This window comes from Drosophila miranda, chromosome 2, assembly GCF_003369915.1.
Source record: "Drosophila miranda strain MSH22 chromosome 2, D.miranda_PacBio2.1, whole genome shotgun sequence".
NCBI lineage: Eukaryota > Metazoa > Arthropoda > Insecta > Diptera > Drosophilidae > Drosophila > Drosophila miranda.
The window spans coordinates 24,927,054-24,942,335 of record NC_046675.1 but is presented as its reverse complement, the minus strand read 5'-3'; the positions used below and the strand labels follow the sequence as shown (position 1 = coordinate 24,942,335).

General features: G+C 42.9%; 1 protein-coding gene across 4 annotated transcripts; it reads left to right on the top strand.

The window, feature by feature from the left end:
• The first annotated feature begins 11,843 nt into the window (after positions 1 to 11,843).
• Positions 11,844 to 15,282, top strand: LOC108157679 (calphotin). Of its 4 annotated transcripts, none has more exons than XM_017289845.2 (2): positions 11,844 to 11,916; positions 12,400 to 15,282. In XM_017289845.2, exon 2 carries the CDS (start codon positions 12,535 to 12,537, stop codon positions 15,100 to 15,102), a length of 2,568 nt encoding a protein of 855 aa, XP_017145334.1. In that variant the 5' UTR covers positions 11,844 to 11,916; positions 12,400 to 12,534; the 3' UTR covers positions 15,103 to 15,282. The 4 variants fall into 4 exon arrangements, with proteins under 4 accessions (XP_017145334.1, XP_033245722.1, XP_033245723.1 ...); XM_033389831.1 differs by lacking the exon at positions 11,844 to 11,916 and adding an exon at positions 11,995 to 12,017; XM_033389832.1 differs by lacking the exon at positions 11,844 to 11,916 and adding an exon at positions 12,047 to 12,192.

The following is a 15,282-nucleotide window of genomic DNA, read 5'->3' as shown; positions in this document are numbered from 1 at the left end:
TCGATCATGCCTTTTTGAAGACGGACTTCTGAATTTAGAACATATTATGATTGTACTTCATAATCAAATCATATATGGGTAACAGATTCTAAGGGGGTTAGAGGTACCAATACATTATGGTTACGTTATCATAAAGGTGATATCAATAGAAAACTATGGGTAACACACAGGTTACTTCTCAGCTCAGTGCATGTATGTACTTGTTTTTATTTGAAAACTCACAACTCGTTGAGCTCAATGATGACGTTGGTGCATACTTCTAAGGAAAAGAAAAGATATTTAATACGAGTATATGCACGTGAGTGTACTGCTTTGTAATCTCAAGAAAAATGAAGGTTGCTCTCATACACATTAGTTTCCAAAACCATTATGTTGGCTGGGTTACCTAACTAAATATAAAACTGTATACATCGCCTGGCATATGAAATCTAGAGGAAAAAGGGGCGTGTGTTACATCGACCAGTAACTACGATCCTCTATGGACGTGGTCGTGAGACATGTCAGCCAGGCTGAGTAGAATTGCGCCTCCGGAAGAATCCAACAATAATGCAATCGCTGTCGCTGGCGCAGCTAAATCAGTTGACGATGGGGAACATTAGCTCCTTAGATTGACTTCACGTTGCCCATCCGATTCTTTCATTGAAGGCTCGATAAACGGGTGGCGTCAATGACGCCACGAGGTATGGCGTAGATGCCAGAAATGTTCGTTGGCTAAATATATACATTTATTTATTTATTTATTTATTCTCGATTTATTCAATCGATTCTTTGTCAAAAACTACAGCCCAACTTCTGCAAGTTCAGCTAAACGGTACTGTACCAAAAGCTCGAGGATCGGATGATATTTGGGAACTTTAACTGCATAAGCGGATGATCTTTCGCCCATTTTGGCGGAATTTCGGTCATCCATGCTCTCCCTACGCTTAAATGCGTGCGCTGTGCGCCGACTCTCTTTAGAAAGCTTTTCGGAAAGCTTACGATCCACTTTCGGAGTTACTATTGATCGGTACTTTTAAGCATTGCAAATGAAAACTATACTAATCCGTGATGTTCGACAGTTTCAAGAGAGTTTTAGTTTTTTGTTAGTTTTTTTGAAGTATAGATTGAAAGTATCTGTACACCCGGTACTCAATGACTATTAGTTTTGTGATGGATGTCGATGAATGTAACACCCAGAATGAAGCGTTACTAAACCTTTAAAAAATTTAGTCGATAAAGCTTTGTCTGTCTGTCCGTCCGTCTTTTTGTCGGTTCGTCCGTTCCGATGACCGCCTAGATCTCAGAGACTATATGATTTAATGTATATATATGTAGATCTGTATGACCATTCCTTAGTATAATAAATATAGAAATATCCTCATCTCTCTTCCACACAAGTTATTCTCTTTGCAGGGTTCCCTAAAAAAGAGGCGCAATATCAGCAGCGAGAATCTTGTGTGACAGTAATTTTCAGTTCATTGCATTAAATGTGCCCCTATTAGCTTAACAAGTACCTGACAAATAAGTTAATTCCCTTACGTGAACATCAGCGTACATTAACGCTTTTACCCGCACCTCTGAACCGAAAGAGACCTCCGACCCCCTGTGGAGGGTGCGAAGAACTCGACTCGGAGTTAATGTGGAAACGCCCCCACACTCGCACAAAGAGAAGCAGATGCCAGACAGCTCCCCTCGGCATTTCATCAACTTGGTCCAATGCACAGAAGCAGCCAGCCCTACGGAAGTTGAAGGGGAAGGGGCGAAAAAGTTGGCCAAAAATATCCTCAAGTTTTGGTTGGATTTGGCTTGTTTCTGCTTATGTACCTTCTAGAGGGTACTAAGGATTTGGCTAGATGTTTTGCATGTAGAGGAAAAAGGACTTTGCAGTCTATAGTTTATCATTTTCAATAAAGAGTCATTATAGAAGATATGTCTTTAGCTATCCAAAAACGTGCCTGAGTTCTGAAACATTTTGGGTACAGATTTGTATACATCAATGCATTTTTATAATTATAGATTTTGAAGGGTATCTAAACCTTCGACTGCCAAAGCTGTCCGCCCTTTCTTGTTTTTATTTTTATTTTGTTTTTTTGCTCATTTCCGAATACGGGCAACCTGAGGTTTGTTTTAATTTGCCGCTTGTCTATGAGGCCGAGGGGTTGCACGGTCCACAGCCATTGTCTTACCCGAAGCAAGCAAAACTTTTGCATTTTCTCATTTTCGGAAAATGTGCAAAGGGATTTGTTTTCATGTCTGCTACTGGTACTCCTGCTGTTCCGGGGATCTGTTGTCCTGCTCCTACATCTCCCATCCTCCTACTGTTACTGCCACGCATTCGTATATGATTTCTGCCTTTGTCCTGGATATACGATATGTGATTGTGTGCCTGTGTGTGTGTGGGTGTATGTTTGTGAGCTCCTTTGAGATTATTTTTGTGATGCGGTGGCACAAAAGACAACAAGCGGGGCCCCAAAACATAACCGTCCCCCACTCCAGTGGCCCCAACTCTGCAAATAAATAAACCCAAATACATCTGTTTTCCCATAAATTGTATGAGCAACTCTGTGGTATATGTACGTACGAGGGTACCTACTCGTATCTGTGTGTGTTTGAGTACTTTTAAGAACAAGTACGAGCATGTGGCTCTATATATATGTATTTGTATGTATTGGTACGAATGAAATGATATCTTGTTGGGTTTTTGTTCTGCCAGAGAAAGTTTTCGGTTTGCTGCTGCGGTTTCTTTGGCGATAATCTGAAATTATCTTTTGTGTACTCAATTTCAGGGCCACGGCTCCGGCTCTGGCTCTGGGTCACCCTAAGCTGTACCATAATGTTAAATGGTTTCCTGGCTGGCAAAATACATTTGAATATTTATAATTACACCGAGAAAATTGTTTTGTTGTTTCCTATTTTTTTTTGGCTCTTTTGTTTTTATTTTGGCTGAACTCGAGTCAAGTTGCAATGATATATTTGGACATTTCTTTAGGGGAGAACCACTTCATGTTTGCGTGTGTGTATTAGCTTCCCTTTGTGGTCGAGCATTTCCTTGTCGTCCTGCCGTGTAGATTAGATGGTGCCTGGTGGGGCATTTGCCTATTAGGCCACGTTCTCGGCTTCCTGTGGTACACTGTTTTATTTGAATTACGATTTTTCGTGGCCAGAGAGGGATGTTTCCATTTGTCCATGTGTCCGTCCCCATGGCTGGCTGTTCCTGTCCTAGACATGAAAGCTGCTTTGCTGTAATTTAATTTGTCCCACTCAGACACAAATGCATGTTTATGTGATTGTCTGAAGGGAGCTTCCCTCTTAATGGAAATGGGAAAGACCCCACCTTCATGACGATGATTTTCCTCCCACTGACTGCGGGCATGCGTGATATGAGATTATAGACCTTAATGCGTTATTTGATTTGCATTATTCACGGGGTGCCAAGAGTCAAGTGGAGTCCCTCATTATAATTGAATAAATCAGGATAGCTCGTGCGAAATTCCTTTGACATTTTCACGTATGTTTCGAGCTCTTTAAACAATTAACCTGGAGAAAACTTCTCAATCCCCGGGCTTTCAAGGAAGGCTGAAGACTGTATGTTCCAGTAAACAACTGCTAGGAGACACGTGGAGCTGCTACTCAACCAAACTCCGCTCCACTCAACGGAGTTCAACTCTTTTTTTGGCTCGTTTATTTTTGTCTGCTGGGATGCTACGGCGAATCCACCGACAGGAAGGAAATCTGCTCTTGCTCCCGCATCGTGCTTCGCTTTCCGTGGTCCGTTGTCCGCGCCGCGTGGCACGTGGCACCTCTTTGGTGGCGCGAAACAACTGTAAATACCAGGATGATGACTTACTTTTTGGTGCCAAGGTAATAAATGGCCAAAGGACATCATTGTCCTGCTGTCGGAGCTTGTCCACCGCTTGGCTGCCCACAAATTGTGTTGGAAGTACTTTCCCTTAGACGAATCCCATAATGCACTCCAGGGAAATTAAGTTGAGGAATTTCTGGAGGGTGCATAAAGATTGGGAAATAGGGGAAAGGAAAGTCTTGTACATATGTATAATTTGAAGATATAATTGAAATTATTTTGAAGTGAAAAGCGCTTTAAATGTGAGATCTATACCCTATATGCCTGCTCTTGTCAGTACTCTATCATCTTATGATTTATGTAACGTGTACAATATATTATAAATGTAATTATACTTAAGCGGGTACACAAAATGCACAAATTTAAGACCAACGAGACAAAGCTCAAATATTATTGATTCAATGGCAGCTGAAAATCCAGCCATATGCTGCCATCAGCGGACATCGTAAAGTTTTCCCTGCCAATGAATAAAAAGTAAAAACTCCCGAAAATAGTCGAAAGAAAATGTGGAAAAAGTGCAGGGATGGGAAGGGGATTAAATGGAGAACTGGACACGGGACTCGACATTAGCACCGCAGGATAAAAAAACCTACATATGTGCCGGGCCCGTGGAAAAATCGGACGCGAGGAAAAACCTACGTGAAGCTGGCAAAAGAAGAGCGACATTCGAGCGGGTTCTTGTGTGTGTCTATCTACTACTTTGTTGGAAGACATATGCTTGGCACTTAGGTGCCCTGCGAGCTGCGCGGGTCTCCTTTCTGGTGTGCTCTGCTCTGCACTATTCTGTTCTGTTCTTTGCTTACCTGGCAACGTTTTTCCAGCTCTTGGGCAAACGCTTTTCCTGCATTAGTTTTTTGCACATCTCATGGCGTTTTTACAGCTTTCAGCTTTCTTGCTCCTCCTGGCATTTTACACTCTGTTCCTGGCTTTCCTTCCACCCCTACATACATACATACATATGTGTAGCAGAATGGTTTTGTGGTAAATGTTTTTCAATTTCTTTTTGAGTGCAAAAATTTTCCGGCCACGCACTGCAACCGTCGAAATGTACACAAATTTAGCGTTTTATTTGCACCTGCTTCGCTCTGCCACTGAGTGCGAGTGCGGCTGCGGGTGCCGGTGCGACGGGTTCGAAGGTGTGTGTAAGTGCCTGGCAATTTGGTGTGGAAAGGCGGAAATGAAGCTTATTATGGTTGCCCACTCCACTTACACACTTTCGACCAAGCAAGTCAAAAGGGAGCCAAAACCTGAACCTGGGCTCGGACCACGACCACACAGACCTTCACTCGATTCGCTCATTTCACAGTTTCGCAGATGGCTTTGAATCGGTATTGAATGGAGGGGCAAAGAAGTGCCATAGTATGCCCATAGAATTCAGTCTGAATGGAGACTTCGTTTACCACATATTCTCAAGGGCCGCTCACAGACTAGTCCTTCTTTGATTAGATATGGCCCAACACATTTTGAAGCATTTTTCGCCCATTTGTGGCTCATATTTATGGGTGAGACTTCCCCTTGACTGTGGGAAAAGCGGTATCTTCTACGAAATAGTAATCCGAATCACATGCAACCCAAGATGAATGGTAATTATCTGTTGATTGGTTCTGATTTAACCATAATAATTGATTGAAATAAAATATTTTCCATGGAATGGGCAGCGAAGCACAACAATCGCTGCGAAAATACATAGAAATAGTGCATTGTAAATACAAGAAATGCGCATCAATGCATTCAATAAAAAATAAATTGACTCGAAATGGAGAAAGGAGAACGCAAAATGGGGATTTCAGAGGGCAGAACCGGAAGCGGAACTGCAGCAGCTGAACCTGAATCGGTTTTCAAGGCATGGAAAATGGCACGCTGCAAATACTTCAAGAGGCGATGCGGAATATCCTACCTTTAAGGCAAACCCAAAACAAATGAAATAACTCTACATTTTTATAAGAATTCACTAACCCATTTGCCATTGGATTTTCTCGTGACCCGCTCTCTCATGGCATACCGCTTGAAATCTGTTTGGCAAATTACGCAACCGACCCGTTGTACAGCTTGGAAAATGCCAAAAGAACTACAAGGCTGAGCGGAAAGGGGTTTCCAATACATTTGATTTGGTTTTGCCATTGCATTCCCTGGCACTGACCGCAGCTTCTTTTCTATGCTTTATGTGGAAAAGCAGGTGAAATTGTTCACCAAACAAAATGTTTGAAGAACAATCCAAATTATGCTAGAAAATTGCAGTAAAAATATGTGCTTTCACTGTCGACAAAAGAGCATTTTTGTTAAATTAAAATCTCAACCAGAGAGGGAGATACAAATAGAGAGAAATATTCAAATACAAATACTTACAGAAACGAATGAGAGATGGAGACATAAATGGAGAAAAGGAGAAAGAGAGAGAAAAAACGGAGAAACAAACTGACAGACCAGCTGAGTGAAAAGTTCATAAATTGTATGCGTGCGTGCTGCTAAAATTGTCTGAACTTTTGTCAAGGCTGCCACAAAAGCGAGATGGCGACACAGAGACAGTGCACGGGAAAAGGGACAGAGATGCAGAAAATGATGAGGAGGGGAATAATTCCTTGTTCAGAGAACGACATGTGCTGAGTGCCCCACAGCCGAGCCTGAGTTGTGGCCTCTGCTCAACAAATGTCACTCGGGCCAAAATGGAAACTGGTCGTCCGGGGTGCCGGGGTGCTGGATTGCCACACAATGAAATTTGAAATTTCGGCAATACCAACACAGCAACAGCAGCAGCACCCCCAGCAGCAAGACAAACAGCAACAACAATGTCCACATCGACAAATGTAATTGACATTTCTTTAAGCGTTCATATGTTCACATCTTGAAAATATCCAAAAACCAGAGACAAGAACAAGAACTTCTGGTTTATTCCTCGTTTTGCGGGCAAACAGCAGCATGTTGCCGTCTTAGTGAGTGTTGGTTCTCATCCAAGTACGTGTCTGGAGCGGAAGTTGGTATCATTCTCCAGGAAGAACATTGATAGCCATTCTCTGGTCAGATGATGAACATGGACATTGGACAAGGAGCTAAGCCGATGTCACTTAATCTGCAATACCATTGACAGTGGTGATGTTTGGTAATTTTCAAATATTTCTCAACGAACAGAGGTAACTAAGCGTTAGTCAAGTATTGTGTTTATATAGACCTTAGAATATATCTATAAATAGCTATTAAAATGACAGAAAATATATACATATAACGATGCAAATACGTTTCTACCCTGTTCATTACAACAGCCCTTTTTAATTTTTTTGGGGGTAGAAATTACTGCTCTGATTTATGGTTTTAACCTTCATATGCCTCCAGGAGGATAATATACGCTATCTTTTCTAATATTGCAAATCAAGTGACCTTCCCGAATATTAACGAGGTAATCCCAAGTAAGAGAGTACCCGTAACAGCATCCCCTCATAAAATCATAAAAAGAAGGCAAAGATGAGAGGCGGAAGAAATGTGAACCCCGAGCAAATCGAAAAAGTTTTCGCTTAGGCCTTATCCACACATTAAAAACTTGGCAGCTTGTTATGTTCCGAGTCAAGAGCCGATGTAGTTTCAAGAATGGGCTGGGAAGAATGGGAACCCTCTTCCAAATTAAATCCACAAACTGTAGACAAAATGCAATAAAATAAATTGCAACAATATCCGCAGAAACCGAAGCAAAGAACAAAATAGAACTTCCTTATAAATGATGTAGCAAAGGTGCTGCCCTTTTTTCGGTGGGTTGTTTTTGGAGTGAATGTAATATAAATTTCCCAAGGAGCTGCAGGCTACAAGTAGACCCTACCAAATGAAAGGTGACAGCCTGAAGAGAGAGAAAGAGAGAGGGAGAGTGAAGGGCAGTGACTATGGCTTAACAATAGTTCAGGAAAAATAAGTTAAAAACGAGTGAGAAAAACTTAAGTGCCCGTTAAATTTCCCAGCGGACTAATGATAAAAGTTACGCGACTACAGCTGCCTGCCTGCCTGCCTGCCTGCCTGCCTGTACGCCTCTCCGGCGCTACCTTTCTCCACTAAACCTCCGTTGGAATGCCTTCCCTTCCGGAATCCTTCCCGGACACGTTGCACCATTCCTCTCTTGGCTTGTCGGATTTGTTTGCTCTTTAACCCTTTCCATTTGCCGCTTGTTCATTGTTTTTTCCCCTTCTTTATTTATTTTTTTTGTTGTTCTTTTTTCTGGCCGGGAGTAGCGGTAAATACATTGCGGCATTCAAGTTAATTTACCACAAGAAAGGAGCCAGAAAGGAGCCTGAACGGAGTGGAAAAGGAGTAAGAGAACGTTGCCGAGCGGGAACAGAGGCCGGGGCAAGAGCCAGAGCCACAGGAAAGAAAAGCTGCCAAGGAAAAAAATGCAATGAAAATTATGTTGAACCAGCAAGGGATCGTAATTAGTTTACTGCCATTTAACTTGCTACATTAGTTGCAATTAAGGAGTAAATATTGTTCATTTAATGTGTAATTCATTTGAATTTTATAAGCTTGCTTGCGGCTATAGCTTTGCGAGACTATGTAGAATTCTGAAGAGGGGGATATCTAGTGGAATACAAACATTTATTGGAGAACTAAAGTGCTCTCATAGAGGTCTCAAAGATCTGTTGGATCAGGTATTTATGTATTTAGGTCTTCAATTTGAAGTAACTCTCTTCACATTTTCTATCCTTTATATATGGATAAAAATATCTTGTTGGTCGGTTATCTTAATTGAAACTACAAAGCTTGCTCTGAAGTTTTCTCCCTATGCTATAACTAATCCTTCATAATTTGGACATCACTTTACATCTTACAGCTTAATTGCGTAAGTGTCCTCTATACATTCTCGGCACTACGAAAATCTCCAAAACTCATTGAAATATTTCAAGTATTTTCCCCAATTTAATTGATGCGTATTGCTGTTGAACCTTCCGCTTAAATATTTTACTTTTTATGTCTCAGTGTTTGCCCTGGTTCATGGTGTTGATTGTGCCTTTTTGATTTTTGTTTGTTATGTGCTTTGCATAATTTAACACTTTGCCTTAAAAACAATCAAATTGTCAAGTGTCAAAAGGTTCGTGCCCGAGCAGAGCAGAGCCATGGCCATAGTCAGGGCTTTTTCCCTACGTGTTTGTTGGAAAATGTGAATAAAAATGCATTAAATATGTAGTTGTAATTTGCACACTCACACACTGAAAGTGTTGGGTAGGGATCCGGAGCCCCACCCTTAAGTGGATGCTTGTGTGCAATATTTTGCATTTGGCTGCCAGTTTTTCCGGTTTACTCCGACCACAAAGTGTTGGCCATTAACCGTAGAGCAGCCTTCTCCCTGACCTGCCTGACCCACTGACAGACAGATAGACAGACAAACAGACAGACATGCAGAAAGAGACTGAGAGAGACGTGGGCTGACGCGTGTTAATTTGAATAAATTATTAAAGCACGTGATGAGCGCGACCTTTCAACCAATTGTGGCAGCCACTACCCCTACTGCTCACCCACACTTAACCGAACGAGCTCCCAACTGGATCCCCCGCATGCCAAGTGCAATTAAGCACGAAAAAACCAATCAAACTGGAAATAAATTGCACCATAGTTGCAACAGCCGCAGCATGAAAGCTCGCCGAGAGACCAGGGCTGCCATACGGCGCACATTTTTTCTGCCGAGCCAGCAAAATGCCTCCCTCAAGGTATATTATCCTCAAGGTAAGGTAGTACAAGTCTGTATATGCTGTCTGTCAGCATCCGCGCATATGAAGGCCCCACAATCACCGAAGATTAGAAAATCAGATTTTTCGGACAGTTTTTTCTTCTGTTCAATATATCTTGCGCTCTTTGGGTGTGTATGGGTGTGGGCTTCTTTTTTTGGTGTTCGCTGGGGGTTTCCCCTTTTATTGTGGCCGCTGGGCGAAAATTGTTTGCATTGCATTCTCTGCTGATGCATGCGAATCGAGAAATATTTGCAATTTAGCAAAATACACCCGGAAGCGGTCCCGGATTGAAGCTGGAGCTGACGATTGCCATAATGATTGCGATTCGGTCGCCTATTTGTATTTGGTCTTTGCATTTCGCATTCGAGCTCCACTTTCAATCGCCCTCGAAGTGCGTGCAAAATGATGGCAATTAATGTGTTGCTCTTCTCGTTTTTTTCTGTTGTTTTTTATTTCTTTTTTTTTGTACCTGGAAAACACTGCGGGAAATGTGATGTCAATAATTTGGAAAAATTGTGTGTTTTTCCCTGAAGCGGTTGATAAATATTTTTGCTTGAAAAAGAAATTCAACGTTTTTTTGAACTAAATACACATTCAATAAAGTCAAGAGAGGTCAAGGATCGGATGACAAAATGGTAGAAAACAGAAGGGAAACTTTAAACATTAATTTTAAAATTTAATAACAAAGTTTGGATTGGAAAATTGGATCATGTATTTGAATAAATAGATAAAACGAAGAAATATTAAATATCTCTAAGACCTTATTGTCAGCCGCAGCAAATAGCTGAGAAAAAGCTATGTGATATTCCCTTAGATGTTAAATCTGATCTGTACCTTCAGAGATTCTCAACGCAATGCAAGTCTAACTTTATGTAATACATATAAAGCATTCAAAATGGATACATCGATTGGCAGACATACCCTTATTCACTACGCCAGCCCAGGATCAATTGTTGAGTGCAGTGATGCAGGAAGGGATAGAATAAAGTATAAATACAATTTGTATGCTTGATGTAATTTCATTTCCACTTATCTTGGTATTTTCTCTGCATTTTCCTTCATGCGATTGATTTATCGCACAGAAAATAATAGGCAGCCAATGCCTGTGCATCCTGTCGAAGGACTCCACCCATATCTATACATCCGTTCTATCCTCTGAGCCTCTGCTTCAGTGGGGTTCAGTTTATATTCAAATGCTTACGCTTAAATGTCAATAATACGTGAAATTGAACTGCCAATTCAATATCCACAACTACTTCGTTCGCTCCTTGGTTCGAAATCATTTCCATATAAGCGTTTTCCCATCTCTCCTTTATTTATATACATATATTCCTCTTTTTGTTGAGCAAATTCTTTCTGTTCATATGTGGAAAAAACTATTTGCAAAAGTCTCAAGTGTGTTTGGGGTGGGGTTTGGGAATTTTTGTAAACGACGGGCTGCAAATTGTACGCAGATCACATTACACTTGCTCCAGCGGACTGTATGTGCAACTGCAACTCCAACTCCAACTCCGACTCCTGACTGCCACTAGGAATCGCTTCACATTTGGCTGCACTTCCCTGAGCCAGCCGTAGCCCCCATCGCCATCGCGTTTCCCAATTTCTTCTATTCATTCGAAAAATTGAAAGATTTATTTCTTAGTTCTTTGCGATTACATTTCCACCGAGCTAATGTGTTCCGATCCAACGGCTACGTCGTGTCGTGGCAGTTTGTCAACTGTCATTGCATCAGACATTGAATGGCAGACCAGTGAGAAGAGGTGGAGGGGAAAGAGGAGGTCCCAGATACAGAGTCGCATTTCGTTGACAACTACATTGCAAATACGGCAAAGTAATCAGTATTGTGTAAATAACAAGTTATGTGTCTGGCTCTGACAAAGCGAGTGGTAAGCGATATGCAATCAAGCGAGGATAAACCCTTGAAAGGGTGCAGAGGAACGAATAAATCCTATGAAAGGGTGAATAGAATGAATGGGGGAAAGTCAATGCTATGGCATGTTTTCATATTAAATAGAGTGATAAAGGAATTTAATATAATATCAAAAAACTAATATTTTGTATGACAATTGGATATACATATTTTATAGCATACTTTTCTGCGTTTATCCAAATGCTTCTTCAGCTGAACCGGAAATGATTCAATTTTGTTACCAAAGGCCAGCTACTAAGCATCTTAAATTTAAAATGAAAGAGAAACGATTTCAACGGTTCGTTTAGTTGCCTTTTCAATGGGCAGTTGTCAGACTTCTGGACGAAGGCAAATCGTCGAGACGAGGTGAAAATATCCAAGAAAACTTGGTCAGCGGGCCAGTTAGCCGCGACGCTTGCCAATGAGAGGTTGTGTGAAGTGAAGAACACAATACAAAATTTCAATTGGTAAAGAATATTAATTGACCTAAAATATTTTTCAATTCTAGCACCAATTGTAGCCGTTGCAGCGCAAATGGATACCACGCTAAAAGGCTTCGATTAATCCAGTAAACTTCTATACTCATCTCAAGTCCCTCAAAATGGTTCCAGAAACCCTACAGGAAATCATCATAAATTTATGCAAATTATTTTCCCAACGAAAACGTTATGGAAGCAGACACGTCTGCGTGGCGCCACGGAAAACCCAAAATCAATTAAATTGATCGATTGCTTGGAAAACGGGTAGAAAACAGACTTAAAAAAGAACGATGAAATCTTTGTTGAGCTTTCACATTTCGCCCAGTTTTCTTTTACGTTTACCTTATTTGCCTTCACACGTCGTTTTGTTTGCACAGCGAAACCCCTTCTGTTTTTCCAAGACAATGACCTAGTTCAAGGTCAGGCTTCCCAAATACTTACTTCTTATTCTATCTTTTTTTTCTTTTTCAGTGGGTTGCTGACCATGAAATGGAAAGTCTTCTGCTATCTTTTACACTGAGCACAGGACAAGAGGAAAGCTAAGGGGAAAAGTGCCACAAAAGATTTCACTTTTAACGTTGAGCGGAACCATAGAAAACTTCAGACATGGAGCAAGGTGGAACTGTTGAACCAGTGGTGGTAGCCGCGGTGGCTTCTGCTTCTCCTGCCGCAGCGCCTGTGGCACCCCAACCTGTTGCTGCCACAGTGGCAGCAGCTGCTGCACCTGCTCCCGTGGTTGCTGCAACCCCTGTTGCTCCTGCTCCGACTGTAACTTCGCCGACAGTTGCTGCCCCGTCACTTGCTACCACACCAACTCCCCATCCAACGGCAACAGTTGCCACTTCAGCAACAATTGCTGCCTCAATAACTCAAATTGCTGCTCCGACTCCAGCTGCACCCATTGCTTCACCGATACCGAATGTTTTGCCTCCAACTACTGCTGTTGCTGCTCAGAGCCCATCTGCTGAGCTGCAAGCTGGTGTCCAACCCATTGCTGCGGCAACTCCAGCTACTGGGTCACCTGTACTTGCTCCAACGATTGTTTCTCCACCAGCTGTTGCGGCGATTCCCGCTACTGCGGCTACAGTACTGGCTCCAACGCCTCCTAGTCCAGCGGCTGCCACTCCAACAGCCGTGCCGATTCAAGAACCAGCTGTTGCCGCCCCTCTTGTTGGGACTACCACTATCGATGCACCTGTCCAGACTTCAATAGCGACCCCGGAACCAGTCGTTGCTGCTGTTCAGATAGCTCCACCGATTTCAAAACCAGTTGCTGCCATAATAGAAACACCAGTGGCTGTTCCTTCTGTCGAGGCTCCGGCTGTGACTCCAGCGGTTGTCTCGCTACCCGTTATAGTCGCCGTGCCAATTACGGAAACAGTTCCTGCTGCTGCAGTAATACCAGAGCCAGTCCCGCAGCCAGCTGTAGCCACCGTAGAAGCACCTGTGCCCACTCCGGTACCCCAAGCTGCTGCCGTCCCTGAAACTCCCGTGATTTCTTCAGGCGAGACAATTAGATCGGAAACGTCTGCTGCTGTTGCAGATGTACATATACCTTCGGCAGCTGCGGAGCCAGTTATAGCTACAGTCGTAGCTCCCGTAGCGACACCAGCTTCAGTTATTGCTGCCGTCCCGGAAATCTCTGCTGTTTTTGTTGCTGAAGTAGTAGTCCTGTCTCCGAAACCAGTTATAGTCGCCTTAGAAGCTCCTGTCGAAACTCCAATTATTAATGCTGCCGAATCCACAGCTTCGACGCCCTTAGTAGAGCAAGCACCGACTTCAGAACCAATTGTTGCTGCCGTCATAGTGACTCCTGCAGCAGCGATCGTGGAACCGTCTCCTGCTGTTGCAGATATACCTTCGTCCGTGCCGGAGCCTGTTACAGCCGTTTTAGAAGCTCCCACCCCAGCCGAGCCAGTCATCGAAACTACTCCAGTCCCTACTGCCGAAACTATTATGGAACCAGCTGTTGCCGTTGCAGATGCACCAGTGTCCACTCCCGAGACAGTTATAGCCCCTGTAGAAGCTCCAAAACCGATTCCAGAACCTGTTATTGTTACCGAGACCGTACCTTCTACGGAACAAGTCAATGTTCCAAACCCTGGGGCATCAGTTACTCCCGTCGTGATAGAAGTTTGTCCAAGTCCAGTGGCATCCGCGGAGCCAGTTCCTGCTGCTAAAGAGGTGGCAAGTCCGTCACCCGATCCTGTTGTTGAAACTCCCACAGCCAATCAGGAAACAGTTCTTGCGGCTGCTCCAGCTGATCCAGTAACAGTCGAAATTCCACCTGTGTTGCCCGAACCAACTCCGATTGACACATTTCAGGAGTCTGTTTTGGATCCATTAATTTCTGCTGCTGTTTCCATTTCTGAACTGGCAATTCCTGAGGCGCCAGTAGCTGCAGCTGTTATAGAATCGCCAGTAGCTGAAGATGTAGTAGAAAAGCCAAAGGTCATTCCTAGTTCTGAGACTCCACAAGCTGCCGAGGAGCCCAAAGCTTCCGCCGCGGAAACAGCTGCAGCTCCTGCAGAACCCACAGTTGAAGTACAAGCCACTGCGGAACCTGGTTCTGCTCCTACAGAGATTGCTGCCGAAGCAGAAATTCCGGCAACCATTTTAGAACCATCTATAGAGAATCCCACTGTTCCTACTGCCGAAACTAAAGTGACCGATCAGGACCCAATTACTGCCGCCGTTATAGAGACTTTAATCCCAAGTCCTCAACCATTAGTTCTTGATGTAGAAGTTTCCGTACCAGAACCACTGGATACAGTAGCTTCTCTCGTTGTCGAAGTACAGATTCCAGTACCAATTGTTGCAGCCACTCCTGAGACTCCACCGGCCATCATTGAAGCCCCAAAAGCTATTGAAGTGGCTGGGATCTCTGTGACTGTTGCGCCAGAGGTTCCAGCAGCCATCTCCACTCCAGATTCTGTCGAGGATTCCACTAAAGAACCAATAGATTCTGCATCTGCTGATCCCAGCTCCGTGCCAGTAGCCAAGATAACGCCTTTACTGAGGGATTTTCAAACGACAGATGTGTCGCTGTTGGCCATTGCGGCAACCCTAGACGCCATTGGGGAGAAGCTGAAGGACCAGAAGGATCGCAATCAGCAAGTCATGGACAGACTCTGCGAAATCGAAAAAATACTAGGTCCTCCAAAACAAAACTAACTAAAGCAACTTATTACTAGCATGAAATTAACTATAATAAAGTTGAAAACTAAACAAGTATAAATACGCAAATTCCGATTATTTTAAAGATCCAAAATTAACTTCTTTCACTCCATTTTATTTCATTTCCAACCACTCAAGAAATGAACACCAAAATACTAATAAATCAGAGCTGTTCAA

Bases quoted from the DNA above. Each gene is read 5' to 3' on its own strand.
- LOC108157679 (XM_017289845.2), top strand. From the start codon at position 12,535: ATGGAGCAAGGTGGAACTGTTGAACCAGTGGTGGTAGCCGCGGTGGCT.